Source organism: Prionailurus viverrinus, chromosome D3 (genome assembly GCF_022837055.1).
Source record: "Prionailurus viverrinus isolate Anna chromosome D3, UM_Priviv_1.0, whole genome shotgun sequence".
Taxonomy (NCBI): Eukaryota; Metazoa; Chordata; class Mammalia; order Carnivora; family Felidae; genus Prionailurus; species Prionailurus viverrinus.
In genome coordinates this window covers 6957387-6983337 of record NC_062572.1, presented here as the reverse complement: position 1 = coordinate 6983337, position 25951 = coordinate 6957387, and the positions used below count along the sequence as shown (strand labels likewise).

General features: G+C 54.6%; 1 protein-coding gene across 5 annotated transcripts in view; it reads right to left on the bottom strand.

The window, feature by feature from the left end:
- Nucleotides 1–25410, bottom strand: part of ABCB9 (ATP binding cassette subfamily B member 9) — a 36894-nt gene extending 11484 nt beyond the window's left edge. For 2 of the 5 annotated variants that reach the window (XM_047826743.1, XM_047826747.1), the window contains exons 1-7: nt 24897–25410; nt 10962–11646; nt 6009–6123; nt 5404–5534; nt 4322–4527; nt 1749–1946; nt 419–547 (exon numbers count right to left, since the gene is read on the bottom strand). In XM_047826743.1, the coding sequence (XP_047682699.1) occupies nt 419–547; nt 1749–1946; nt 4322–4527; nt 5404–5534; nt 6009–6123; nt 10962–11562 (1380 nt within the window). In that variant the 5' untranslated portion in view covers nt 11563–11646; nt 24897–25410. Of the gene's footprint in view, nt 1–418; nt 548–1748; nt 1947–4321; nt 4528–5403; nt 5535–6008; nt 6124–10961; nt 11647–17679; nt 17880–24896 lie in introns of those variants that run through there. The other 3 variants (XM_047826746.1, XM_047826745.1, XM_047826744.1) reach the window with 3 other exon arrangements.
- Between the last annotated feature and the right edge of the window lie 541 nt (nt 25411–25951).

Sequence of the window (25951 nt, the reverse complement as noted above, 5' to 3'; positions counted from 1 at the left end):
CTCCTTCTCTCTCTCTCTCTCAAAAATAAATAAATAAAAAAATTACAAAGTGGGTTAAAATAAAGTCAGACCCATCTGGCTTTGAACCGGTCCCCCCGCAAACGCGGTGGGCAAGTCACTTAACCTCTCTGAGCCTTAGCTTCTTTTTCTGAGCACTGGGAAGTAGAATAGTACTGAGACCCCTCACGGTGTTCTTAGGAGCCTTTCCTGAAGTGACCTTTGTCCCTGTCATTTTGCTCAACAGACACAGCTGCTGCCACTTGGTAGCGTTACTGTCATGCTTGGTATTATGTTCTCTCCCCCACCTACTGAGAAGTACCCCATCTGTCCGTCACCTGGAGCATTCCCTCCCCCATTCAGACCCCTCTGCCGCATCCCTCCTGCTCCCCAGGACCCCCTCCCCGAGCCGGCCCCTCACCTCCATACAGTCTCCCAGGACAAACTCGTAGATGATGAAGGAGATGAGGTTGCCGCTGGTCATCTGCCCGGAGATGACGAGGTGGCCCCCGTAGTAGAGGATACTGACCTGGACTACCAGGAGGGTGAGCTGCGGGCAGACGGCAAGGGGGCCCGGGTCACGGGGGTCTCGGCTCAGACCCCCCCCCCCACGCCCCCCCTCCCCTCCCCCCTCCCCCCAGCCACAGACCGAGACTCCGGCCGGGGGGGGGTGTCCTCCCACACGCTGGTGGCCGGCTGTCACGCGTGCCCTCCCGCTCCCGGGCCCCGGACTTCTTCCCTGCGAAGGCCCCCAGCTGGAGGGAGCCGCGGGCCTGGCAGAGAACAAGGCCTCCTTTGTAAGGCCCTGGCCCGCACACGCAGCCCAAGCGCCTCAGCCAGGCCAAGCGGGAGCTGTGTCTTCCTCCTCGCTGCAAAGAGCGTGGCTCAGGGAGGTTCGGCCGGCTGGCTAAGGTCGCACAGCAAGCCAGACGGAGGGGGACGATGGGAAGTGTCTCCTCGCCCCACCGGCTTCCCTGAAGGAGGGGCTGCGTCCGGGACGCTCTTGTCTCCCTCCACCCCCAGCGCCTGGCAGGTGGGACAGGAGCGGAACCCGAACACCCATGACAGGCCAGGGTTGCTCGCTGCCTCTCCCCGCCCCGAACCCCCAGCTGGGTTAGAGCTGGGTCAGCACCTTTGTGCAGGGGGCAAAAGGCATCCCTGTGGGCGGGCAGATGGCTGGGCGGCTTGGCTAGCTGAGCTGGATTTCTGGGCCCCTTCTCCTCTCTGGCTGGGCAGCCTGCCCTGTGCCCTGGGATCACGCTCCTTCTCCCCCCTAAACTCCAAATCCTCCTCATACCTACCCCCCTCGTGCCCACCTCCCTCCCAGATGTGGCCAAGGGACAGCAACGGGCTCCAAGAGCTCCCCGTCCTCCAGGGAGGGGCCGTGACTCACCCCCAGGGTGGGCCAGACACTCCAGCGGGGGGCTGTGGGGTTGTGACCTAGGACCTGCCAGACGGCAGCCTCGGGGTGACTCCCTTCCTGGGCGGGGATGTTCCCTAGTAGCAAGCCCATGCCCAGGTGAGAGGGACTGAGGAGATGCCCTGTGAAGACATCTACTGGGAGGCTGCATTCTTTTCCAGAAAGATCTGCCCCAGGGACCAGCAGAAAGAAAGGCGGGACAGAGCGAAGCCAAGGGCAACCAGCCCGACACGGAGACGCAGGGCCCCAGGCTCGCGCCCTGACGGAGGGATCTCCCCATCTTGGTGTCCCATCCCCCACCCCCGCCGACAGTCGGACCCGCCCCACATACCCCACTGCCCCAGACGTAGTACGTGTAGGCTGCCGCCTCCTTCCTGTTCAGCTTGTACACCTGCTGCAGCTTCCTCGAGTACACCTCGGCCTCCTCCTCCTCATTGGCAAAGCTCCGCACTGTCTTCATGGCGCTGATGGTCTCCTCGGCCGTGCTGCTGGCCCTCGCCAGGGCGTTCTGGACCTCCTTGGAGAGCCTCTACGGGCAGGAGTGGGGACAAGAAGGAGGAGACCCCCAAACAGACAGTCTTACCATCCAACAGCCTCTACGCCTCTCTGGGTTCTTCCTACCCTTAGTTGGTGCCAGGCCTATGCAGGGAGTTCCAGGGACAAGAGGATAAGACCGAGATCCCCACTGTCTCCCTTCTCCTTCTAGCTCGATTTGACAGACTCACAGAATAGACTCCAGCTGGGTTCTTGGGATGAGGTCCTGAGGTTCCAGCTCCTGAGGGATGGGGAGCTGATTATTAAGTCTTCTCCAGGACCAAATGGAGGTTATTCACCATCGCAGGCTCAGTTTTTGGTAATCCTCTCAGAAAAGGAGCCTCAACACCTGATCCTGTGCTAGTGTAAGACAGGGATGCTCTGGATGGTTGTTCAGGTTGTACGCTATCCAACAAACACCAACTATGAAGGGGGTGCTGTTCATATTATCAACATACACTAAATTATGGTAGAGCCTGAGGGTTGGCACAGAGATTCCAGAACTCCTAGCTGAGTTCTAGATGGTGGCAGAAGGCTGTGAAATCCGCCTGCGTTGTGTATATGACTGGGTATGGATAGCTGAGAGGTAGTGCCAAGTGTAGGACTACCCGACTACCGCCCACCAGAGTTCTGGAAGCAGCCCCTGGGCAGAGCTGTTCAGGCCCCGTAGTAGGTAAGATGCTTATAGCGTCAAGCCATAGAGGAAGGCTGCTGGAGAGGCCAGGCTAGGATCGTGCAGGGGCATGTCCCACGAGGCCGTTGGAAGCATGCAGTGTGTTGTGGCATCTTGGGTGGAGCCATGCCATGCCCTGAGTCATGTCTGGCTGTGGACAGTGCACATGGAGCCTGTGGCGATGACTCAGTGGCTAGATTCAACACTTCAAGGTACAAGTAGGAGACCTACGTTGAGCTTCCTTTAGCCCCACCCGACAGAACTTGCTGGCGGGGCCTGAGGTGTGCACGGGCAGATGGGGGGAGGCTCTGGGCTTCCTGCCCCGTCCCAGGGGCTGGCAGGGAGGCAGGAAGGGGGGGGGGGAGCAGAGGAAGGGAAATGGCACCCGTTCCAACTCATATATTTACTTTCTCTACTCGGAGAGAGGAAAACAGAGACCCGTGATCCGGAGCCATGGGGGAGAGGGCCCTCCCGGGCGGTCGACTCTGCCGGGAGGCGACGCGATGGTTGTGGGGAGTGGATGTATTTTGGGGCTGGCCTAAGGTCACGGGCACCAAAGGTTCTAATGAGCCTGGGACGCTGAGCCAATCACGTGTCAAAGCCTGTCGCTCTGGCCTGGGTCACTGGGGAAAGAGCCGCTCCCGCCTGTCTAACCCCGGCCTCAGTCCCTTCTGGCTCTGGAGCACCCACCAGTGTGGGGAGCAGGAGGAGGGTGAGGTGGGGGGCTAGCTCGCGGGCCAACCTTCCTGGCGGAGGCTGCACCAAGGAGTGGCCAGAAGCGGCCGCAGCCACCCACAGCTGCGTGGTGGCTGAGGGCCGCCCTCCCGGGGCCCGAGCCTCCCCCACACGAACGAACGTACCCTCTGCGGGAAGCCAGCGCCCGCTGCGCTCAGAGCGTCAACCAAAGTTCTCACAAAGGCCCACAGCCCGACCCTCGTCACCTCCCTTGCTCACGCCCTGGCATCACCCGCCTCCCTGAGGCTCCTCAGACATACGGGCACGTCCCACCGCAAGGCCTTTGCACCAGCTCTGAACACGCTTCCCCGAGCTGTCCACCTCTTTCCTCGGATGTCACCTCCTCAGGAAGACCAGTTAAACATGTTTTTTAACGTTTATTCATTTTTGAGAGAGGGAGAGACACAGAGTACGAGTGGGGGAGGGTCACTTTTGAGAGAGGGCGACACAGAATCCGAGGCGGGCTCCATCCAGGCTCTGAGCCGTCAGCACGGATCCTAACGTGGGGCTCGAGCTCACAAACCGTGAGATCGTGACCCGAGCCCCAGTTGGACGCTTCGCCGACGGAGCCGCCCAGGCGCCCCAGAAAGATCGATTTAAAAGGGCAGCCCCCCCAGAGTTCCCCATCTCTCTCTCTCTCTCTCTCTCTCTCTTTCCTTTTCCTCCTTAGCACTCACCATCTTGCATCATATTACACATTGTTGCTATTATTATTGTTGCTATCGTCTGCGTCTTCCGCAAGAACATAAACCCCTTGAGGGCAGAAGCTTTTCTGTCTCACTGATGCATCCCGGGGCCTGTACTCCTTGAATGAGTGAACGCACAATGAATGAATGTACGGAGCGCACCCGCTCGGGCTGAGTCCTTCGCCAGCCCCCGGTGGTGCCCCCGAGCCCCTCCTGGGGCGCCTCCCTCCCTCCGGAGCGGCTCACAGACCCCAGCAGGAAGCAGGCGGGACCTACCTTGTAGTACTTGCCATAAATGTCGGACACCATCATGATGATGGGGAAGCCCATGAAAGTGACCAAGGACAGCTGCCACGAGAGGCTGAACATGAAGACCACCACGCCTGTGACCTTGACCGTGTTCCGCAGGAAGATGTTGATGTTCTGGGAGACCAGGTCGCTGACCATGGTGGTGTCGGAGGTGAGGCGGGAGATGAGGTCCCCTGGAACACAGGCAGGCTCAGTCCCCACCGTGGCAACGGGCCCACTGCGGGTGGGGGCAGGAGACACTGGGGGGTTTCCAAGACAGGCACCAGGGAGCTCAGGCGTCCCCCACCTTCTGGGTGGGGACGGGAGGGAAGAGAAGACACCCCCCGGAGGGCTGCTCTGAGCCCAGCCCTCCTCGCGAGCATCTTGTGACGTCACATCCCACGGTACAGAGGAGGCAGCCGAGGCTCAGAAAGGGAAAGGGTCACTTGGTGCTACGTGGCTTGTCCCTGACTGAGCCAGAACCAAGCCCGTATCTCCTCCCTGTCACTGGCAGAGGGGACAGAAATAATAATCTGGGCTGGTGGGGAGGAGAAACTTTGAGCACTTGCCGGGCCAAGAACTTCACAGCAAGCCCGTGGTAGCTCCTACCATTGTCCCCATTTTAGAGATGGGGAAACAGAGGCTCAGAGAGGTTAAGTTAGCGAGTGGTGGAACCAGGGCTTGCACCCAGGCTCTTCTATCTCAGAGCCTGGGATCTAGGCCGGATACTATTACTGCCTTGCCTGCTCTGTCCCGCACCCCAACCCTCTCGTCCCCTTGGAGCTGAGCCTCTCGGGCCACCGCCCTGGTGCTTCCCAGAGAACAGCGGAAGGCAAGGCCTTGGCTCCTGCAGGAGTGGCCTGGCCAGGGTCCCCCTGCAGTGGCCACAGCTCATACCAAAACCTCAGCCAGCAGGCCAGCTTCCCGGCCTCAGGCAGGGCCCCCGGGGGTGTTTCTATCCCAAACAGGATAGCAGGAAAAGCCAGCCATTTAATCCCTCCACGGGAGGCCAGCCCACCCTGGCTGGGCCCCAGGCCGCCGAGGTTACCCCAGGCCGCAGGAGGACCAACCTGTGCGATTCTCGTCAAAGAAGCTCATCTCCTGAGACACCAGCGAGCGGAACAGACGGTTTCGAAGGCGAATGTTCAGTCTGGCAAATATGAGTGTAAAAATGCCTCCCCGAATACCTGCGGCAAATGAGCTAATTGCAGATAAGAGATGTTATATATAGCACGACGTCCTTGCGACAACCAGCAACCATAACCCAGCTGCCCCCTCCCGCTGCTGGCAGGCGAGGGCCACTCTGCAGGGGGGGAGGCAGGGAGGGACCCAACCTCGAGCGAGCCCCTTTCCAGGGCTGCTGCCACCGCACGGTCTCCCCTGTTCCCTGCTTGGAGTCCCCCAAGGTGAGGGCTGTGAGGGGACTGTGTTCACTGGGCACAAGGATCCAGCTTTTCCAGAAGGGCACTTGGAGAATAGCCAGGGAGGGCGAAAGGGGAACCCTCAGGGACCGAAGCCAATTTGAGGGACAAGAGGAGGTGGTTGGAAGCCAGTTTCGTTGTTGGTTACCACGGTGACCGGCCCACCAGGGCACAGCCCTCTCAGGCGCTGGCCCCTGACCTCCCTCCCCTGCTGCGGTCCTAGAGGGCAGGGCGTGGGGGTGAGAGCAGGCTACCTGCCGATAGCCAGCAGGCACATGACAATGACAGCCGTGCTGAACTGCTCCATGCTCTTCTGGATGACGATGCCGTCGATGGCCCGGCCGGTATAGTAGGGAAGGAAGGTCTCTCCTGCCGGGAGACATGGTGGGCTCAGGGGGCATCTGCAGCCCGGGAAGCCCGTACCCTCCCCGACTGAGCCTCCAGAAGCCCGCACACCGCCTGTTCGGCTCACTCCACCGATGGATGGGGTGCTCTCTCTTGGCAAACTCCTGCTTCTCACCTTGGCGGGAGGCGGGGCAGGGGCCCGCACTGCTTAATGCCCCCCTCTTTTCAGGGAACAGGAACACAGGAAACACGGGTGACTCGGCCTATACAGACTGGGTCAGTACCGCTCATAATGGCTACGAGGCCCGAGCGCACGGCGCCATGGGGCTCCCGGGCGCTGCTCGGTTCCCTCTGCACGGGCTCTGCGGGTGGGCCTGCCACCACCCCCATTGGACAGGTGAGCAGGAGCGTGGAACCGAGAGATGAGACGATGCTCAGCAGGCCACACGGCCCAAGTTCACTTCCTTCTTCTCACTGGCGGAGGGCCCTGGAGTCCAGATTCCCAGCCTCAGGAGACGTAGGTATTTGGTTCCAACGATGCTGGAAACGGCCACCCAGCCCCTCTCGGTGGCACACTTCACAGTTTGCCATGTCACTGTGCACCCACTTACTGTACCCACCTTCAGAACAACGCCGGGCAGGGTGGCGAGAGGGGGCTAGCGGGATGCCACCCCCATGTCATGGCACAGAGGTGAACGGGAGACTCAGGGGCTGAGTCATTTGCCTGAGGTCACACGGCACGGGGCAGTTCAGAGGCAGGGCCAGGATGCAAACCCAAACTGGCCTCCCATCTGGGGGCTCTTTCCTATCCCTTCCCTCCCAATAACCCGGAAGGCCCGCTCTCATCTTGTGCAGATGATGGACTCTTGGACCAGGCTGTGTCCTCGCTGTCACTGCAGTGCTTTCGAAGGGCACAGCCTGGCATGGGCCTGGGCATACGGTAGGTACTCGGTAAAGTTCAGCGAATGAATCCTGGGCTGGTCTTGACACCCCTTCCCTGGCCAGCTCTGCGGGACCGGCTCGGCCCGGACAGTGAGGCCTTCTGTGGGGTTCTGCTGCCCTCTGCTGGTCTTGGCACAGGGACCACAAGGTGGCAACCTAGAGGGCCTCCGTCCCCACGGTCCTCCCCTCGGTGGGGTCTCCAGGCACCGCTGTGGAGTCCACCTAAACTGGAGGTCGGCCTCAGTTTACCCACAGGGAAGAAAAGGGCATCAGCGAGCTCCAAGAAACACCAATGATAATATTAAGCACAACGGACACTTACTGAGCCCTTACTGGGTACGAGGCGCCGTGCTAAGCTAGGCGATTTGCTCTTGTCAAATCTGCACAGGAATCACACGAAACTCTCCAATCCACTGACGAATTCTATGCCTCCACCTTCAAAATACAGGTGACCCTTGGGGCGCCTGGGTGGCTCAGTCGGTTGAGTGACTGACTCTTGATCATGTGGCTCGGGTCATGATCTCACAGTTTGTGAGATCGAGCCCTGTGTCGGGCTCTGCGTCGATAGCACGGAGCCTGCTTGGGATGCTCTCTCTCCCTCTCTCTCTGCCCCTCCCCCGCTTGCATTCATTCTCTGTCTCTCTCTCTCTCAAAATAAATAAATAAATAACTTAAAAAAAAACCACGGTTGACCTTTGAACAACACGGGTCTGATCTTCTCAGGCTCACTTACACGCAGATTTTTCCCATAAATAACAGTACAAGACTGTAAACGTATTTTCCTTATGGTTTCTTAAGAAGGCTGTCTTTTCTGTAGCTTATTTCATCATAAGAATACACTACTTTGTTGCAATAATTGAATACACAAAATATGTGCTATTCAACTGTTCATATTATCAAGAAGGCTTCTGGTCCACAGGAGGCTCTTCGTAAGTTAAGCTCTTGGGGAGTCAAAAGATATACATGTGTTTTCAACCAACTCTCGTGTTGTTCAAGAGTCAACATTTCTAGAATCCAGTCTCTTTCACTGTCCCCACCTGGGTCCAACCTCCCTTGGACTTTCCCAGACAACTCCTGGTCCTCCCAGCTGCCACCCTCGTCCCTGCCACTCTGTTCTCCACCCTGCACACAGTGGGGTCCTATGAAAGCCAAGTCAGACCTTCTCCGCCTTCAGGCTTTCATCTCATTCTGGGTAAAAGTCAAAGTCCTTATAGCGGTCAATGGCGCCCTCCATGATCAGGCACCTGCCAGCGCCCTGGCTTCATCTTCTACTCTCCCACCCCCAACCCCAACTCCACCTACAGCTCCAGCTACCCGGGCCTCTTTGCTTTTCCTTTCACAACCAGGCATGTTCCTGCCTCAGGACCTTTGCACGGGCCATTCCCTCTGCTTGGAGCATTGTCACACTGGATATCTGCTCTCCCATCTCTTTCAAGTCTCAAACGCCCCCCAGTAATCCCATAGGTGTGGTATGAAACCAAGGTTCAGAAAGGCTAAGTCACTTGCCCAAGGCTTTCTAGTTGGGTTGGTGTGAAGTCCATATTAAAGAATTTCAATTGGATAGGAGATGCTCCACCCTAAAATTCACCATTTTTTCCCCGCAGTGGGCAGTTTTTCTTTCAGATTATAAGGTGTCAGAAAAAGCTGGCCCCTACTGGGCGTTTGTTGATCGAGAATAATTATCAGTAGCCCCTGTCCCTAACCTGTGCGAAGTACTTCCTTTTGTAAGCACCGTGCCCCAGCTCACCCAATTCTCACAAGCCCAACAAAACCCCACTTTCAGGATGAGAAACAGCCTTGGCCAAGTTCAATAACCTTGCCTCAAGTTACCAGGACAGGTGGGGGCCTGATCTCAAGTCTAAGCCCTTCACCTCGACACAACCCTGCAGGCTGGCAGAATCTGTTCAGCTGTATTTCAGGACATCTGTAGTCCCCGAGCGCAGGCAGCTGACAACAGGGCCCTGGCAGGAGGGAGAAACGAGGTCATGGGTGACAGCTGCCCACACGGGCACGCTGGTCGGTCATCTGTTCATTCATTCGGCGAGCCTGCTTCTGTGCCAGGATTTGGGGCGGCGGGGGGGGGGGGGACCCGGGGTGAGGCAGACCTGGCCCCTACCCCCCCAAGGGGCTCAAAACCTGGTAGGGGAGGCAGGACAGTGGATGCGTGATTTTCATGACACCATAGCTACAACTGAGGTGGAGATAAAGGTGGAGATCAAGTCACTAGAATTCGAGGAGGCTTCTCTGATAAGGGGACATTTGGACCTTGAAACATGAGCAGGAGACACTATCTGGTTAAATGGAAAGGGGTCATCCCAATACTCACAGCCACTACAATTTCTCGGGAGCCTTCTGTGTGGCAGGAGCTGTCTGCGGTGTCGTACTCATATTAACGTCCCGCACCTCCTCAGCCCTTGTTGCGGTGGGTACTATTATTATGCCCATTTTACAGATGAGGGGACTGAGACTCAGAGGCGTTAAGTGACTCGCATAAAGTTGCACAGCGGTCAAGGGGCTGGGACTGAGAGGGCAGAGGGTGGACCGTGAGAGGAAAGGGGTCAGCTCCGGGGCTTGCCTGTCCTCTTTGAGAACACTCTGGCTTTGTGCCCGCTCCCAGACCCTGTCTTAAACGTGTAACAACGCCTAACGGCTAACGTTCCTGAGAGCTTACCGTATTGTACCAAGCTCCGTACTTGTCTTTCTCCTGTTTCTCCAAGCTTTACAACATCGTGAAACATGGAGAAAGCCAACAATCCCCATTTCACAGAAGTGAGGTTCTGGAAGGTCCGCTAACTTGCCCACAGGCACACAGCCAGGCGAGGACCAGGCCTTATCGCCCCCCGGAACCCACGGACTTTTGACCCTGAGATGTCACCTTCCTACCCACGTCGTTTGAGCAGTGCTTTCAAACTGTTTGGACCAGGGGCGCCCGGGTGGCTCAGCTGGTTAAGCGTCTAACTCTTTATTTCAGTTCGGGTCACGATCTCACGGTGCCTGAGGTCGAGCCCCCTGTCGGGGTCCATGCTGACAGCTCAGAGTCTGCTTGGGATTCTCTCTCCCCCACTAAAGCTCACGCTCTCTCTTTCTCTCAAAATAAATACATAAGCTTAAAAAAAAAATTTAAAAACAAACTGTTCGGACCAGAACCGCGGTAACAAATTCATTTTACATGACAAACCAGAACACGTTTACATATAGGCACACGTGACTAAAATAAATGTTTCTCCAAACGATACTTATTCTCATCACAGACAGCATATTCTGAGGCTCTCTCGTACATTCTGCTTCGTTACCAGAAAAACGCTTTGACCCAGTGATCCACTTCCGGGAAATGTATCCTACAGATACACCCCCATGTATATGAAACGTGTACGAACAAGGTTATTTACCGTAAGAGAAAAGAGTCAAAACAACTCGAGGGTCCGACCGCAAGACGCCAACTGTACAATCTCTGCTACGGCCACACAGCGGACTACTATTATGCAGCCAAATAAAAGGACGAGGTGCTGATTGGAAATTTCCAAAAATATATCGTTAAGTAAGAAAAGCAAGGCACGAAATAGCAAGGTAGCGTGTGAGGGGTGGTTAAGAGTACCGTGGGTTTTTTTTTTTTTTTTTTTTTTTTGTTTGCTTGTAGCTCTGTAAGGAAACACTGCAAGAACATACAAGAAACGATAGAAAGTGGTTTCCCACCCACCTGGAAGCTTCTAGAACATTTTGCTGTAGTTAGCCCTAGGCAGGGAGATCAGGGTAGTCAGGCAGAATTAGGAATGAAACTCTCCTTGTTCACCTTCCCGTATCAAAATGCTGTTTGGACCACATGAGTAAAATGTCAAACGTTTAAGAGGAAAGAACAGGCGGCTGTAACCCCCTCGAGTGCTTTGGCGGGTGCCTGCCAGGCCCCCCGGGGCCTCACTTACCCAGAGCTGCCACGATGAGGAAGAAGGAGGCCGCCACGAGGAAGGCCACGTCAGGCTTGGTGTAGGACAGCAGCTTTTGTAGCGTAGCCCCAGACGCCTGCTCACGCGGGGGCCGGTCCTCCCCAGGGAAGCCCTCGGCCTCGGCTTCGGCCCCCCGCTCGAGGGCCTTGGCGTCCGGCCGCACCGTGGACAGCAGCCACCAGAGGAGGAAGGAAGCGGCAAGCGAGACGTAAGTCCACACGAACAGGGCCCAGAACCACGGGTCCCGGACTGGCTTGCGCACCTCGGAGAAGAGCAACAGCTTCACCATGGCGTAAACGCCCACAAAGAGGCACACGAGGGCGATGACCGTCCAGGAGGCCCGAAGCCGCCGCGGCCCGAGGGCGCTGTTCTTGGCCACGCCAATGGTGGCTCCCAGCAGCAGGCAGCTGCGGTACAGGCAGGCCGCCCAGAGGTCCAGCACCGAGTCAAAGATGTTGAAATGGCGGATGTCCTCCAGCAGGCTGCGATCCAGGTGGCTGAGGATGTAGATGGCCGTGGTCATGCCGACGTCCATGCTCATGAAGGCCAGGGTCACCACCACCGCCTTCCACAGCTGCATCCTGCTGGCTGGCGAGGGGCAGGTGCCGAGGGGCGGGCTCTAGCTCACGGGGGCAAGGCCATTGTCCGTGGGGTGAGGCCAGACCTGTAGGGGCGACAGGGCAAGGAGGTCAGGTGTGCCGCTTGTTGGCTGTGTGACTTCGGGCAAGTCGCTTGACATCTCTACGCCTCGGTTTCCTCATCCGCAAGATGGCAATGACAAGCATTCTGATTTCCCAGGAGTTTCGTGAAGATTCCATTCATTTAAGGAATGTTTACCGAACACCAAGGTTTATTGAGTGGGCCAGACTCTGTTCTTTGTGTTGGGATTTCACGACGAACAAAAACAAAGATCCCTGATTCTGTGGAGATGGCACACGCGGGTCAGAGACGGAGAAACACAATGAGTAAACGATACGGTTAAGAGATAGGGCTGGGGGGAAAGAACGAGGTGTAGGGGATGGGGGGCAATGGGGACAGTTTTAAATAGGGGGGTCCAGGAAATGGTGAGGGCAATTTTTTTTTATCTATTTACTTATTTATTTAAGTTTATTTTTTTTTTTAATTGTTTTTCAACGTTTTTTTTTTATTTATTTTTGGGACAGAGAGAGACAGAGCATGAACGGGGGAGGGGCAGAGAGAGAGGGAGACACAGAATCGGAAACAGGCTCCAGGCTCCGAGCCATCCGCCCAGAGCCCGACGCGGGGCTCGAACTCACGGACCGCGAGATGGTGACCTGGCTGAAGTCGGACGCTTAACCGACTGCGCCACCCAGGCGCCCCTAAAGTTTATTTATTTTGAGTGAGAGAGAGTGCAAGTGGCGAGGGGGCAGAGAGAGGGAGAGACAGAATCCCCAGCAGAGACCGACGTGGGGCCTGAACTCACGAACCGTGAGGTCATGACCTGAGCCGAGGTCAAGAGTCAGACGTTTAACCGACTGGGCCACCCAGGTGCCCTGAGGGCAATTTGAAACAGGGGGTCCGGGGAAAGACCTCGCTAGGAAGGTAACACTTGAGCAAAATCGAGAAGAGGTGAGGGGGTCCACCATGCGGCTATCTGGGGGAAAAGCACTTTCTGCTGGAATAGTCAGCGCCACAGCCCCGAGGTAGGAGTGTGCCGATGTGCTTGAGGGAGGCAAGGACACTCCACGTGGCCTGGGGGGTGAGGGTGCAGGGGATCTGGAGGACTCTGCAGACAAAATTGAGATCAGCTTTAAAACAGCATGAGGTTTGATGCATGAGCATCAGTTCTGGCCACAGTGCCTAGCACGTAATAATTGCTGCTGATTGTTACCACTGTATACAGTGGGTGCTTAATAAATAAATGTTTGCTTAGTTCTCTCCTCCCCAAATCAGGCCTTTCGTCTCCCCAAATAAAACTTTACTCTCTTAGACCAAGAGGGGGTGACCGCAGGTCCTAGGAGCAACCCAGGGACTTTCACATCCGCCTGGAAGTTTCCAGAGTCTTTTCCTCCAGCCCAGGTTGCCCTTCACCTCCTGACGTGGGCCCTTTTGGCTCTCTGGAGCTTAATGTCTGCTTTGTCCAAAGCACCCCCCATACTGGGCCCCCCCGGGACTGAGCCAGTGCCTGGGAGAGCCCGGGAGCTGCAGGGACACTGCAGGATGTGGGCCCAGTGGGGACTTTGGAAGTGGGGCTTGTCCAGGGCAGGACTGGGACTAGGCTGGGCATGTGCCTCTGAGTGCTGCCTCTTGACTTGGCTCCATCCCTTTTCATCCTGGGGACTTTATCGTCCCATCTGCAAAATGGACAAAGTTCTGGAGTCCCCAAGTGAAAAGGAGAGGCACGGAACACCGGGAGGGGTCACTCTGAGTGAGCAGTGACTGCAAAGGGGGCCACCTCAAGAGACCTCCTCCCCAACAGCTCTGGTGCACAAAGTTTCTTGGCTCATGTTCTGGAGTGCTAGAAACCCCACACAACCCCATGAGGCGGCTGCTTCCACACCCCATATATAGTTGGAGAAACTGAGGCACAGAGAGGCAAAAGCATGTGCCCCGCATCACTCTGCAACAAAGGGCCAAGCCAGGACTTGAGCCAGTATGTGAAGGATCCCGGCACCTAACTCTGAACCTTTGTGCCTGGTGCACAGCAGCTGCCCAGTAAATACAAGCAAACATGGGGCGCCTGGGGGGCTCAGTTGGCGAAGCATCTGACTCTTGGTTTCAGCTCAGGTCAGAATCTCACGGTTTGAGAGTTTGAGCCCCATGTCAAGCTCTGTGCTGATAGTGCAGAGCCTGCTTGGGATTCTCTGTCTCCCTCTCTCTCTCTCTGCCCTTCCCCTGCTCACGCTCACTCTCTCGCTCTCAAATAAATAAACTTAAAAACATTTTTTTAAGTACAAGCAGTTATGTAAACACAACCCTTCCTGTGGGCCTGGCATTACATATACGTATAAATATACATATACATATACATATACATATACATATACATATACATATACATATTTTTTTTATTTCTTAATAGGATTTTATTTTCTTTTTCTTTTTTTTTTTAAATTTTTTTTTTCAACGTTTATTTATTTGTGGGACAGAGAGAGACAGAGCATGAACGGGCGAGGGGCAGAGAGAGAGGGAGACACAGAATTGGAAACAGGCTCCAGGCTCTGAGCCATCAGCCCAGAGCCTGACGCGGGGCTCGAACCCACGGACCGCGAGATCGTGACCTGGCTGAAGTCGGACGCTTAACCGACTGTGCCACCCAGGCGCCCCTTTATTTTTCTTTTTAAGTAGCCTCCATGCCCAACATGGGGCTTGAACTCAGGACCCTAAGATCAAGAGCCACACACTCGACTGACTGAGCCAGCCAGGCACCTCAGGCCCAGCCTTTTATTTAGGCCATGCACTTCATAGGTGTTTGCTTATTTAATCCTCACAACTTGTGAGATTTGTACTTTCACCATCCCCTTTTAACAGATGGAGAAATTGAGGCCCAGAGAAGTTAAGAACTTGCACAAGATCACACAGCTGGTGAGTAGCAGAGCTGGGATTTGAACCCAGAGCTACCTGGCTCCAGAATCTGGGCTCTACAACTGTTAAGCTAAAACACTTGTCAATATAACAAGTGCTACCAGGGAGTATTTGTCAAAGGAAAATAGAGTCTGCACAAGAGGGGGCTCAGCCAAGAGGCAGAGCCGATGGCATCCGTGATGAGAACAGTGACAACGGTACCGACAGCTAATGCTGATTGACGTAAATGTGTGTCTGACACTGTTCTAAGTGCTTTAAATGCATTAATCTTCACAAGAATCCTGTGAGGTAGGTTCTATTATTATCCCTATTTTATAGTCAAGAAAATTGAGGCACAGAGAGGTTAAGTGAGCTGTCCCAGATCACACAGCTAGGAAGTAAGTGGCTGAGCTGGAAGGTGAACCCAGGCCACGGAGTTCTAAAATCTGGGCTCTCAACTCCAAAGCCCCAATGCTCCAAAACAGCCTCTTCAGGGGGTAGGCAAGACCCCTAATGATGCTCAGGAGGGCTCTCAGATGCAGAAAGAACCCAGGGGTGTGACAGTCCCTGAGCCTGGGCCCCACGGAGAGTCCGGCACTTCTGACTAGACTCAGATCAGTCCCAGAGATGGCTACCTTGTCAGCAGCTGTATCTCCTAAGGAAGGCAGGGCTGAATGGGACCAGGGGCAGGGGAGGGGGCAGGGGTAGGGATGGTGGGGACAGACACCCCCTGCCCCAGTCCCTTGCTCCACCCCAAGTCCCAGCTGGGCTGCCGGCAAAGGCTCTCGTCTGCTGCAATGCAGAGGCCTCGGGGAGCCAGCGAGTGGGCGAGCGTGAGTCGGAGCCCGGGGAGGGACGCTCCTGGCCCGGTGCCGCGCCAGGCCTCCTGGCCAAGCCACCGCCGGCTACCCAGGCCCTGCCAGCCACCTTGGCTGTTGCTCACCTCTTGGTGGGCACAAGGAGTTCCTTGGCCCCGGAAAGGAGCTGGGGTTCAGAAGTGGGACAGGAGGCATATCCGCCAGAGACCTGCCGAGGGACGTAGCCGGCTCTTCCTGCCCCCAACCCCAGTCACTGGGGGAGTTCCTTCCCAACACCCCTCCGCTTGGGGTTATGGCAACCCCGTTGGACAGCCACCCACACGGGGACCCCAGCTGTTCATCTGCACCGGGAAAAGCACAGTTTCACACTCCAGCATCATGGACTATGTGAAGCACGTGAAGCACAGGAAACTGAGGCACAGAGAATAAGGGGTGAGGCCTGTCTAGGGTCACCCAGTGGCCTGGGGACAGAGCAGCTATAGCACCGTGGTCCCATACTCCCAAGTGCTGAGTCCTTGTATCCAGGCCCTGATGGAGCAGAATCCAACTCGGGTCAGGTTACAGCCCTCGGTGGGGACAGGCTACTCTGTTATTTTTAAAGTTACTGAGTAGGAGGGCGAAGGGGACAAGACCACCAGCCAAGACTGTGAGGAGGGAAGAAGGGGGACCGTGCGGCTGCCTGGAGGCACATCCCTGCCCTCCAGCTGCCTGATCTGGAGGATACAGCTGAGCTCAGCCGGGTGGAGCTGGAGGACAGGCTCTGGGCACATGGGTGCCGAGTGTGGCCCGAGGGACAAGGACAAGGTGGTGGCCAGAGGCCAGAGCAGGCACTGCCCAGGTTGTGACATGGCCCAAGAAGACAGGGGCAACTTGCCTTGCCCCCAAATGCTAAGGAACGGCACAGGCTTAGCAAGTGACCCCACGTCCACAGGGGGTCCTACCAAAGGATTTTCGTCTCAGTAGAAAGGGTGGATGGGGCATTTCCAGCCGTCGGCTGCACAAAAGGAAAGTCTGCAACAGCCAGGAGATCAGAAGCAATTATTACAATCACAACGGCTGCCGTGTGTGGAGGGCCACTACCTGCCAGACAATGACCTCCCAGTTCAGCTCATCCTCACTCCTCTCCTGGGAGGTCCTCATGCAATCATGCCCACTGTACAGACGGGGAAATGGAGGCCAGGGTAAGTTAAGTGGCACGCAGAGAACAGGCAAAGGCAGGACTGAAACTCAACACTTGCCTCTCTGGGTGGGACGTGCCCAGACTACTCAGGGACTCAGGGACCACGACAAAAGGGTCCTGAAGGACCTGGGTGGCCCAAGCAGCTCGGTCCACTCCTAACTTGGTGAATTTTTCACCCCAAAGTTGTCATGGCCCATTCACTGCTCAGCAAACACTGGCTAACGGAGGCTGGTGTTATCACGGGGTTTCCGGATGCAGGGCCAGGACTGGGCCAGGTCCACTTTCTTCCATCCTGGGTCCGGTCCTGCTGAACCCACCACATCTCATGCTGGGACTGGTCCTCTCGCAGAGACTTGGGAAAGTTGTTTCAGGTAACTCCTGGCCCTGGGCAAGGCAAACTGGGGAGCTGCTGTGGGCCTCCCTACAACCGTCCTCTTGTTACCTGTCACCTGCCCCTCTGAAGCAGGGGAATGGAGGCCAGTCTATCTCCAGGGGGTGGGGCAGAGGATGGTGAACCCCGTCAGACCAGCTTAAGGCTCTCTTAAACAACATTAGGTCTGGGGAGGAGGCACCTCGTTTTAACACAGACCCACAGACCCACAAACAAGGGAGGAGCCCCAGGGAACCCATAGGCCTAACTGCCAGGGTGGATGCGCTGGAAGGTCAGCCCAGGGGCCAGCGGGGGATACTGAGGGAAAAGGTTTGCCAAGATCAGCAGGCCCAGGTCGCCCCCCCCCACCATCCGCTCCCAGGCTTCTGCTACAGCCAGGGCGCTCAGGATCCGTGGGCAGGCACCGCTGTAGAACGTGGGGAGCCCTGGGAAGTCGCGCCAGTCCGATCCTTGGGGGAGAAGAGCCATCCCAAGATCCTCCCCAAAAGGCTCCCCCACCATTTTCCAAGAGGCAGCAGCGCCAGAGGAGTTAAAAAAAAAAAAAAAGCAACATTCACCCTGCGGGCGTGGAAAGGATGCTGCCGCAGGGGTGGGGGGCTGGGCCAGCGGCCGCGGGCGCCTGGGGACAGGGGCGGGGGCCAGAAAGGCTCCCAAAAGGCTGCCACCTTCAACCGCGATGTCTACCTCTGGGGCAAGGGGACCCAGACGCCCCCAGCCTGTGTGGAGCTTGGCACCCCGGCCTGGGAAGGACCTGTTCGGGGGTCCTGGACGCCGCGCTCTTACCTGTTACCTTACCTGACACCAGGTGAGCCGTGGGGAGCGGGCGCGGAGGGCTCGGGTCTTCAGGGGCGCGGGTTCCGCAGCTCATTGGAGGCTGCGCCCGGCGCTGCGCTCGCTCCGCTCCTCCCGCTGATCCTCCCCGCCTCCCACCCCGGCGGCGCCGCGGCAAGGTCGGAGCAGAGCGGGGCGGGCGCCCAGGCCAGCTGACGGGTGGGGCGGGGCCTCCCCGGCGGGGCGGGGCCCGAGCTAGCCGCCCGCCCACCTGCGACGAGCCCCGCCCCCTCCCCCCAAGCCAGGCCCTCCAGCCCCGCACTTCTGGTCTGGAGGCTCCAGGGCCAATGTGGGCACACAGAGATGTCCTGACCTGGTGGGGGCGCCACCTCTTTCATGGGTCTTTTCCTCTGGAGGGACAGTCTGCCAGCCCCGGAGGGTGGGCGTTATGATCCTCTTTTTTTCCTTAGTTCCTTCCTCCCTCCCCTCCCTTCCTTCCATCCTCTTTGTCTTTCTCCCTGTCTCTCCCTCTCTTTCTTTCAACAAATATTTGTCCAGCACCTACAATGTGCCTTGTACCATTCTGGGCTTTTGAGATGCAACAGTGAAGAAAACAGGATCCTTGTCTGCTGGAGCTGACATGCTAGTGAGGGAGTCAGGCAATACATATAATAAATAAGTAAAGTATATCTGGTGGCAGGGAATACATTTTATGGAGAAAAATAGAGCAGGGTAGTAGGGATTGGGAGAGGAGAAACAGCAATACATACCGAGTGACTGCTGGGTGCTGGGTGCTAGGAATATGGCTGAGTGCGAAAAAAGGAAAACAACCATCCTTTGCAGGGTAGGGGAGACAGGAAATCAACAAGTCAATACATAAGATCATTTCGGTTAGTGGTAAGTGCTATAAAGGAATCAAACTGGGTGGGGTGGTGGAAAGTGACCCAGCCCTACTTTAGCTGGGAAGGCTCTTAGAGAAAGGTGTAAGGTGAGTAGGCTTCCAGGCAAAGGATGTGGCCTGAACCCAGAGCCAGGGAGAGTAGGTCAAGGTCCAGAGAATCGGCAAGTGGGGCAACATCTCCCCTCACCTCTCCATCCTTCAGTCAAAGGCTTAAAGCACTTGGAATTTATTTTAAAAAATTTTTTTAATGTTTTATTTTATTTTTATTTTTGAGAGAGAGAGAGAGAGAGAGAGAGAGAGAGAGAGAATGAGCAGGGGAGGGGCAGAGAGAGAGACAGACACAGAATCTGACCCAGACTCCAGGCTCTGAGCTGTCAGCACAGAGACCGACGCGGGGCTAGAACTCACCAACCTCAAGATCGTGACCGGAGCCGAAGTCGGACGCTTAACTGACTGAGTCACCCAGGCGCCCCAAAGAACTCTGAATTTAAAACAGCCTCTGCTACTACAAGGCACAGCCTCCTTCAAGGGGAAATTTGGCAAAGTTCAGAATGTAAAAAGCACTTTTTGGGGACCCACTGGGAATTTCTTCTATAGAGAAGACTTGTGGAGGGGAGCAAAGATACCAGTTTTCAGATAGTAACTGTAGTACCAAAAATCTGGAAATAACCTAAATACCCTTCTATAGGGAATTGGTCAACTCATGGCTCACAGAACACTATGGCAGGGGAAAAATAATGTATGTATGTATCTATATACAAAAGTTCTATAAAGGTGTGGGATGACCTCCTGCATGTATTGAGTGAAAACAAGGGACATAGGGGCGCCTTGGTGGCTCAGGTGGTTGACAGTCTGACTCTCGATTTTGGCTCAGGTCATGATCTCACAGTTCATGCCCGCATCATGTCCCTCGCTGACAATGTGGAGCCTGCTTGGGATCCTCTCTCTCTGCCCCTCCTCTGCTTACGTACTCTTTCTCAAAATAATAAATAAACCTCAAAAAAAAAAAGGGGGGGGGGAACAGAATAAAGTTGAAGTCTCTTAACGTTTGTGCCAAAACAAAAGCAAATATATGGTTATACTTGAAGAAAGCATTCCGGATGGGCTATCCAAGAGTCAGAATGACTCAGAGTTGGGTCGAGATCCAGGCTCTGTCATTTCTGCTGTGTGAAAACATCCAACGCAGCACTGAAGGAGAAAAACAGAGTCGGAGGACTGACACTACCTGACTTCAAGACCTACTATAAAGTACCATAATAAGACAGTGTGGTTTGGATGAAAGAAGAGACACACAGATCAATGGAACAGTAGCGAGAGTCCAGAAACAGACCCATATAAATATAGTCAACTGATCTGTAACGAAGGAGCAAAGGTGGATAATGCAGCAAACATTGTCTTTCCAACAAATGGTATGAGGACGACTGGGCACCCACATGCCGAACAACAACAACAACAAATCTAGACTCAGACCTTACGCTCTTCACGAAAATGAACTCCAAATGGACCACAGACCTAAATGTAAAGTGCAAAATTATACAAGTCTTAGAAGATAACATAGGACAATATCTAGGTTCTCTTGGGAACGAAGATGATTTTTTTTTTTTTTTTTTTTTTTTTTTGGGACAGAGAGAGACAGAGCATGAACGGGGGAGGGGCAGAGAGAGAGGGAGACACAGAATCGGAAACAGTCTCCAGGCTCCGAGCCATCAGCCCAGAGCCTGACGCGGGGCTCGAACTCCCGGACCGCGAGATCGTGACCTGGCTGAAGTCGGACGCTTAACCGACTGCGCCACCCAGGCGCCCCCGAAGATGATTTTTGGATGCACCATCAAAGGCATGATTCATGGAAGAACTGATGAGCGGAACTTCATTACGGTTAAAAACTTCTACTCTGCAAAAGATACTGTCAAGAGAGTGAGAAGACAAGGCACAGACTGGGAGGAAATACTTGCAAAAAATATATCTGATAAAGCCAAGTGTCTTCTTATCCAAAACAATACATAAATCTCAACAACAACAACAAACCACAAATAGCCCAATTTTAAAAAGAGGCAAAAAGGGCATCTGGGTGGCAGAGTCGGTGAAGCGGCCAACTCTTGATCACGGCTCAGCTCATGATCTCACAGTTTGTGAGCTCAAGCCCCGCAAGGGCTCTGCGTTGATGGCGTGAAGGCTGCTTGGGATTCTGTCTCTCCTTCTCTCTGCCTCTCACCCGCTTGTGCTTGCGTGCTCTCTGTCTCTCTCTCTCTCCCCCCAAATAAATAAATATATAAACTTAAAACAACAACAACAAAAAAAATAGAGGCAAAAGACTTGAACAGACACCTCACCAAAGAAGATATACAGATGGCAAAAAAACATATGAAGTGATGCTCAAAATCATGTCATTAGGAAACTGCAAATTAAAACAACAATGCGATACCATTACCTACCTAACAGAATTGCTAAAATCCAAAACATTGACAACACCACATGCTGGTGAAGATGTGGCCACAGGAACTCTCATTCATTGCTGGTGGGAATGCAAAACAGTAGTTACTTTTGAAGAGTTTGGTGGTTTCTTATAAAACTAAACATACTCTTACTGTATGATTCAGCAAACGTGCCCCTAGGTATTTACCCAAATGAATTGAAAACTCATGTCCACATAAAAGCCCGCAAATGGATGTTTATAGCAGCTTTATTCGTAACTGCCAAAGCTTGGAAGCAAGCAAAATGTCCTTCAGTAGGTGGATGGATGACCGTGGTACATCCAGATAATACAGCATCGTTCCGTTCTCAAGCCATGGAAAGACATGGAGGGAACATAAACGCCTATTACTAAGTGAAAGAAGCCAATCTGAAAAGGCATAACGTTCTGGAAAAGACAAAACTATGGAGACAGTAAAAGGATCAGTGGTTGCCAGGGGTTAGGGAGTGGGGAGGGCTGAACAGCAGAGCACAGAGGATTCTGAGGGCGGTGAAACTATTCTGTATGATACCATGATGGTAGATACGTGTTGTTATACATTGTCAATAGCCATAGATGTACAATTTCAAGAGTGAACCCTAACATAAACTATGGGCTTTGGGTAACAATACCGTGTCAGTGTGACTTAGTCTATTGTAACAAATGTACCACTCTGGTGAGGGGTGCTGACACTGGGGGATAGGCTGGGGGGGACATGGGGCATATGGCAAATCTCTGTACTTTCCACTCAGTTTTGCTGTGAACCTAAAAGTGCTCTAAAAAGTAAAGTCTACTAAAAGATGGTTAACATGGTAAATTTTATGTCATGTATATTTTACTGCAATGAAAAAATTTACAGTGTTCGTAGCGCCTTTATTCATGACATCTCCAAACTGGAAACAATACAAATGTCCCTCGACTGCAGAATGGCTCAATGGATGGAGGGGTCACCCTGTGGAATATTAAGGAGCCACAAAAAAGCATAAACCGTCTCCAGCTACACACAACACCCGTGAATCTCAAGAACAGAATGCTGAGTGAGAGGGGCGTCTGGGGGGCTCAGTCGGTTAAGCGTCTCACTCTCCATTTCAGCTCAGGTCATGATCTCATGGTTTGTGGGATTGAACCCCGCATCGGGGTCGGCACTAATAGCACAGAGCCTGCTTGGGATTCTCTCTCTCTCTCTCTCTCTCTCTCTCTCTTTCCCTCCCCTGTGCTTGTGCCCGTACTCTCTCTCTCTCTCTCAAAATAAACAAACTTTTAAAAATTAAAAAAAAAATGCCAAGTGAGAGAAGCACTATACAAAATAATACATACTACATGATTTTATTTGTATCAAATTCAGCAACAGGCAAGACTAATCTTTGTTCTTAGGAGTCAGGGTGATGATTAGTCCAGACTGAGCAGGGATATGGTGGGAGCTTCTGCAGGCTGGAATGTTCTGTCGTTGGGTCTGGATGCTGGTTACCTGTGTGGGTCTAGTTTGTAAAAATTTACCAAATGGTACACTTAAGATGTGCCTTTTTTTTTTTTTATAGTATGCTCTCTATGAATTCAAAAGAACGTGCACAGACACATACATATATACATATGTGCAACATGCATATATACATGTGCATATACATATGTACACAACCCCACACACAAACACACTCTGGAATCAGAGGGAAGGATGGGTGCTGAAATTCTGGTTCTGCCGCTTACTAGGCTTATGATCCTAGACAGGCCCCTGTACTTCACTGAGCCTCATCTGTACGATACACGTCCCAATACCTCACACAGACATCAGTGCTGGCTGAAAGCACATTGATCCAGTATTTACTATTAATATTCTTGCTGTTCCCTTTGGTGACTGAGCCCGGGCTGGGGCAGGGTGGGGGCAGGGACACTGCTTCCGAGGAGGAGGGGGGCCACTGGGAGGGCCAGTCTAAACCGATAAGCAAAAGATGCTCACCTTGCAAAATGTTGCAAAGGGAGGAATCTGAGCAGGTGCACTGGTGGGAAGATGCCTGTGCAGGGCCTGCCCTGGGCCTCTGGGAGAGGAAGGCAGTTAGGGGGGTAATGAATGCAGAGCTGGGGAAATAGATCCTTTCTTGGAGAGCAGGGCCTTCCACCATTGCTGGGCAATCAAGACACCCATGAAAGTTTAAATACCTTCTCAGGCCACACAGCTCTGGCCTGGGAGCTTCATCCTTGAGGGGGAAGCAGACCCCCAGGGGGATTTCCCCCTTGGGGAAGCCTAGGACCTTCAGGAGGCTTGGGCTGGGTCCTCGGACCCTCGAGGCCCAGTGACCTAGATTTCATGCCTGAGGAGGGGAAAGGCAGACCTGGCCATACGTTTAGGAACAACCTGGCAGGATCAGACTCCTGTTCCATTCCAGACCCTACAACTTATGAACTGTGTCACCTTGAGTGACCTTGGGTCATTTAACCTCTCTGACCTTCGTTTTCCACTTCTGTACAATGCGGATAATTTCTGCCTCATAAGGTTGGTTGCAAGGATTAAGCAGCTTCCCTTTGCGTGTAGAGTAAAATCCAAAGTGTTGACAGTGGTATCTTACGCCCAGTAATTTGGCCCGAATGCCACCCTGGCCTCATTCCGTATGACTTGCCCTCTTCTATGCCTTGCTGTTCTCCCAGCATGGCAAGTTCATCCCACGGGAGGGGATTTACATTTTTAGTCCCCCTGCCTAGAACCCTTTCCTGCCAGATCTGGGTGCAGCAGTTGGCGCTCGGCGAAAATGTCACTCTCAGGGAGGTGTTCTCCGGCCTCCCTGTGTAAAGCGGTCACCTCCAGGCACTCTCCATCCCATCACCTAGCTTGTCTTCCTTGCACTTATGGCTGAATGAGAATACCTTGACCATGTATTTGTTTCTTTGCTTGCTCCTGTTCCTCGCCCCCCTCCCACCTTGACTGAGTTTCAGAAGGGCAGGGACCTTATCTGTCAGTCAAAACACACTTCCTGACACAGGCCAACCTCCCACACTTGGGGTGGTCCTGCCCCCCCCCCCTCCCCGGGCCCTGGCCAGCCAGTGTGAAAACCAATCAGGCTGTTGCCCTGAGAGCAGAAGCCTTCTCCCAGCCCCCCAAGGTGCTGGCTGGAGCCCTGGACCCCCGAACATGCTGCTGGAGACGGCCGGGGAAGGCAGCCTGGCACCATACCTACCACAGGACGTGAAGTTCTCCCGTCTCCCTTGGTAGGAGCTTTGGTAGGAGCCACTGGCAGGCATCAGGGGTCGATTTGCCACAGAGCTGAGAGGAACCAGGGACTGTGCTGTCTGTGAGTGTGCGTGAGCGTGCCGGATGTGTGAGTGTGCGGCTGTGACCGTATGTGAGGTGTTTTGTGTGTGTGAGTGAGGGTGAGTGGATGTGTGAGCGTGTCACTGGTACCAGCGTATTTGTGACGGTGTGTGAATGTGTGTTAGCATATAAGCTAACATGTAAGGGTGTAAGCTAGCATGTAAGGGTGTGCATGAGTGTGTACGTGTGTCACTGCCAGTGTGAGTGCGTGGGTGTAAACCCGACTATACATCTGAAGGAAAGGAAAGCATCAAGAAAATAAATGATGGGGCACCTGGGCGGCTCAGGTCACGATCTCCCGACTTGTGAGCTGGAGCCTGCTTCAGATCCTCTGTCCTTTTCTCTCTCTGCTCCTTCCCAGCTTGTGCGTGCACTCTCTCTCACAAATAAACATTTAAGATAAGAGAAAAGAAAAGAGAAAAGAAAGAAAAGAAAAGAAACGCCAACAAGCACAGAGAGAAAATCGGAAATCCTTCAGCAACCAACCACTCGGAGGACTCCCATTGTGAACCCTGGGGCAGGTCACCGCCCCTCTCTGAGCCTCAGTTTCCCCATCTGTAACAATGATAAGACAGTACCTCGCTCAAAGGTTTGCCGTAGGGACGGAAGCAGGTAAGGTGGAGGCTCGGCCAACACGAGTTATCATTTGTGGTCATCTGCGTATCTGGGGTAAGGGCTGGAGTCTTGAGGCCCAGGCCTCCCCACACCACGCTGAGCCAGGGAGGGAACTCTAGGACAGGGGACGAGATCTGTGCAGGGGACACGACTTCCTCCCCCAGTCACAGGGCTGCCATCCAAGCTTCTTCCCGGGGCTTTGCGGCTCTGGGCTTGGGGGGTGAACCGAGGACCAAGATGGGGGCCTCCCAGACAAGTACGTAGGAGCTACGATGGGTGTCCCCGAGGTAGGGGCGCACACTCTAAAAGAAAAACACACTCATCTCACACAGCAGCGGTGCACAGCACAACTGGGAGCCGGTCGTGCGGGGTGTGGCCGCCAGCCGACCACACCCCGATCCCCGCCCACATGTGTATCCGTAGGAGGAGCCACCGGAAGTCACGCCGGACGGAGCGCTTTCGAGAAAACACATCCCGGGGCCGTCAGCAGCGAATCTGGAGACCGTGGCGGAGGCTCGAGGAGTGCCGGGTAGGGACCCGGGCGGAATGCTAAACCCGAGTTCAGACGCACAGAACTGGATAGTTGGGAGAGAACGAGACCGGACCCCAGAACTCCTGTCCTCCTGGCGTTGGCCGCCTCTTCAGAAGCTCCGAGCAGAAAAGGAAGGCAGCGTTGAAGCAAAACGTCTTGCGGCTCCAAGTCCCGACTTGTCCCCGGCCTGTGAAGGTGCGGCTCAGTTTGCCTATCTGTAAAGTGGGGTGATTAATCCCCACGTCGTGGATGGGAAAACTGTGAGGCGGAACGAGAAGACCACACGCTCTGTCCGCCGAGGCTGCTCGCCCCAGTCCGGCCCCGGAGCGTCTTTCCCCATTGCAGACCCGTTTTCTGGGGCGGAGTCTTCGTCCTCTTCTGCACTTGCGAACTCAGAACGGACCCTTGCCTCCCGTTCCACCGCCGCGTCCCCACCCCCGTCGGGGGCGTGCCGGAAGTGCCCCTACGGAACGCTGCGGGGCGACG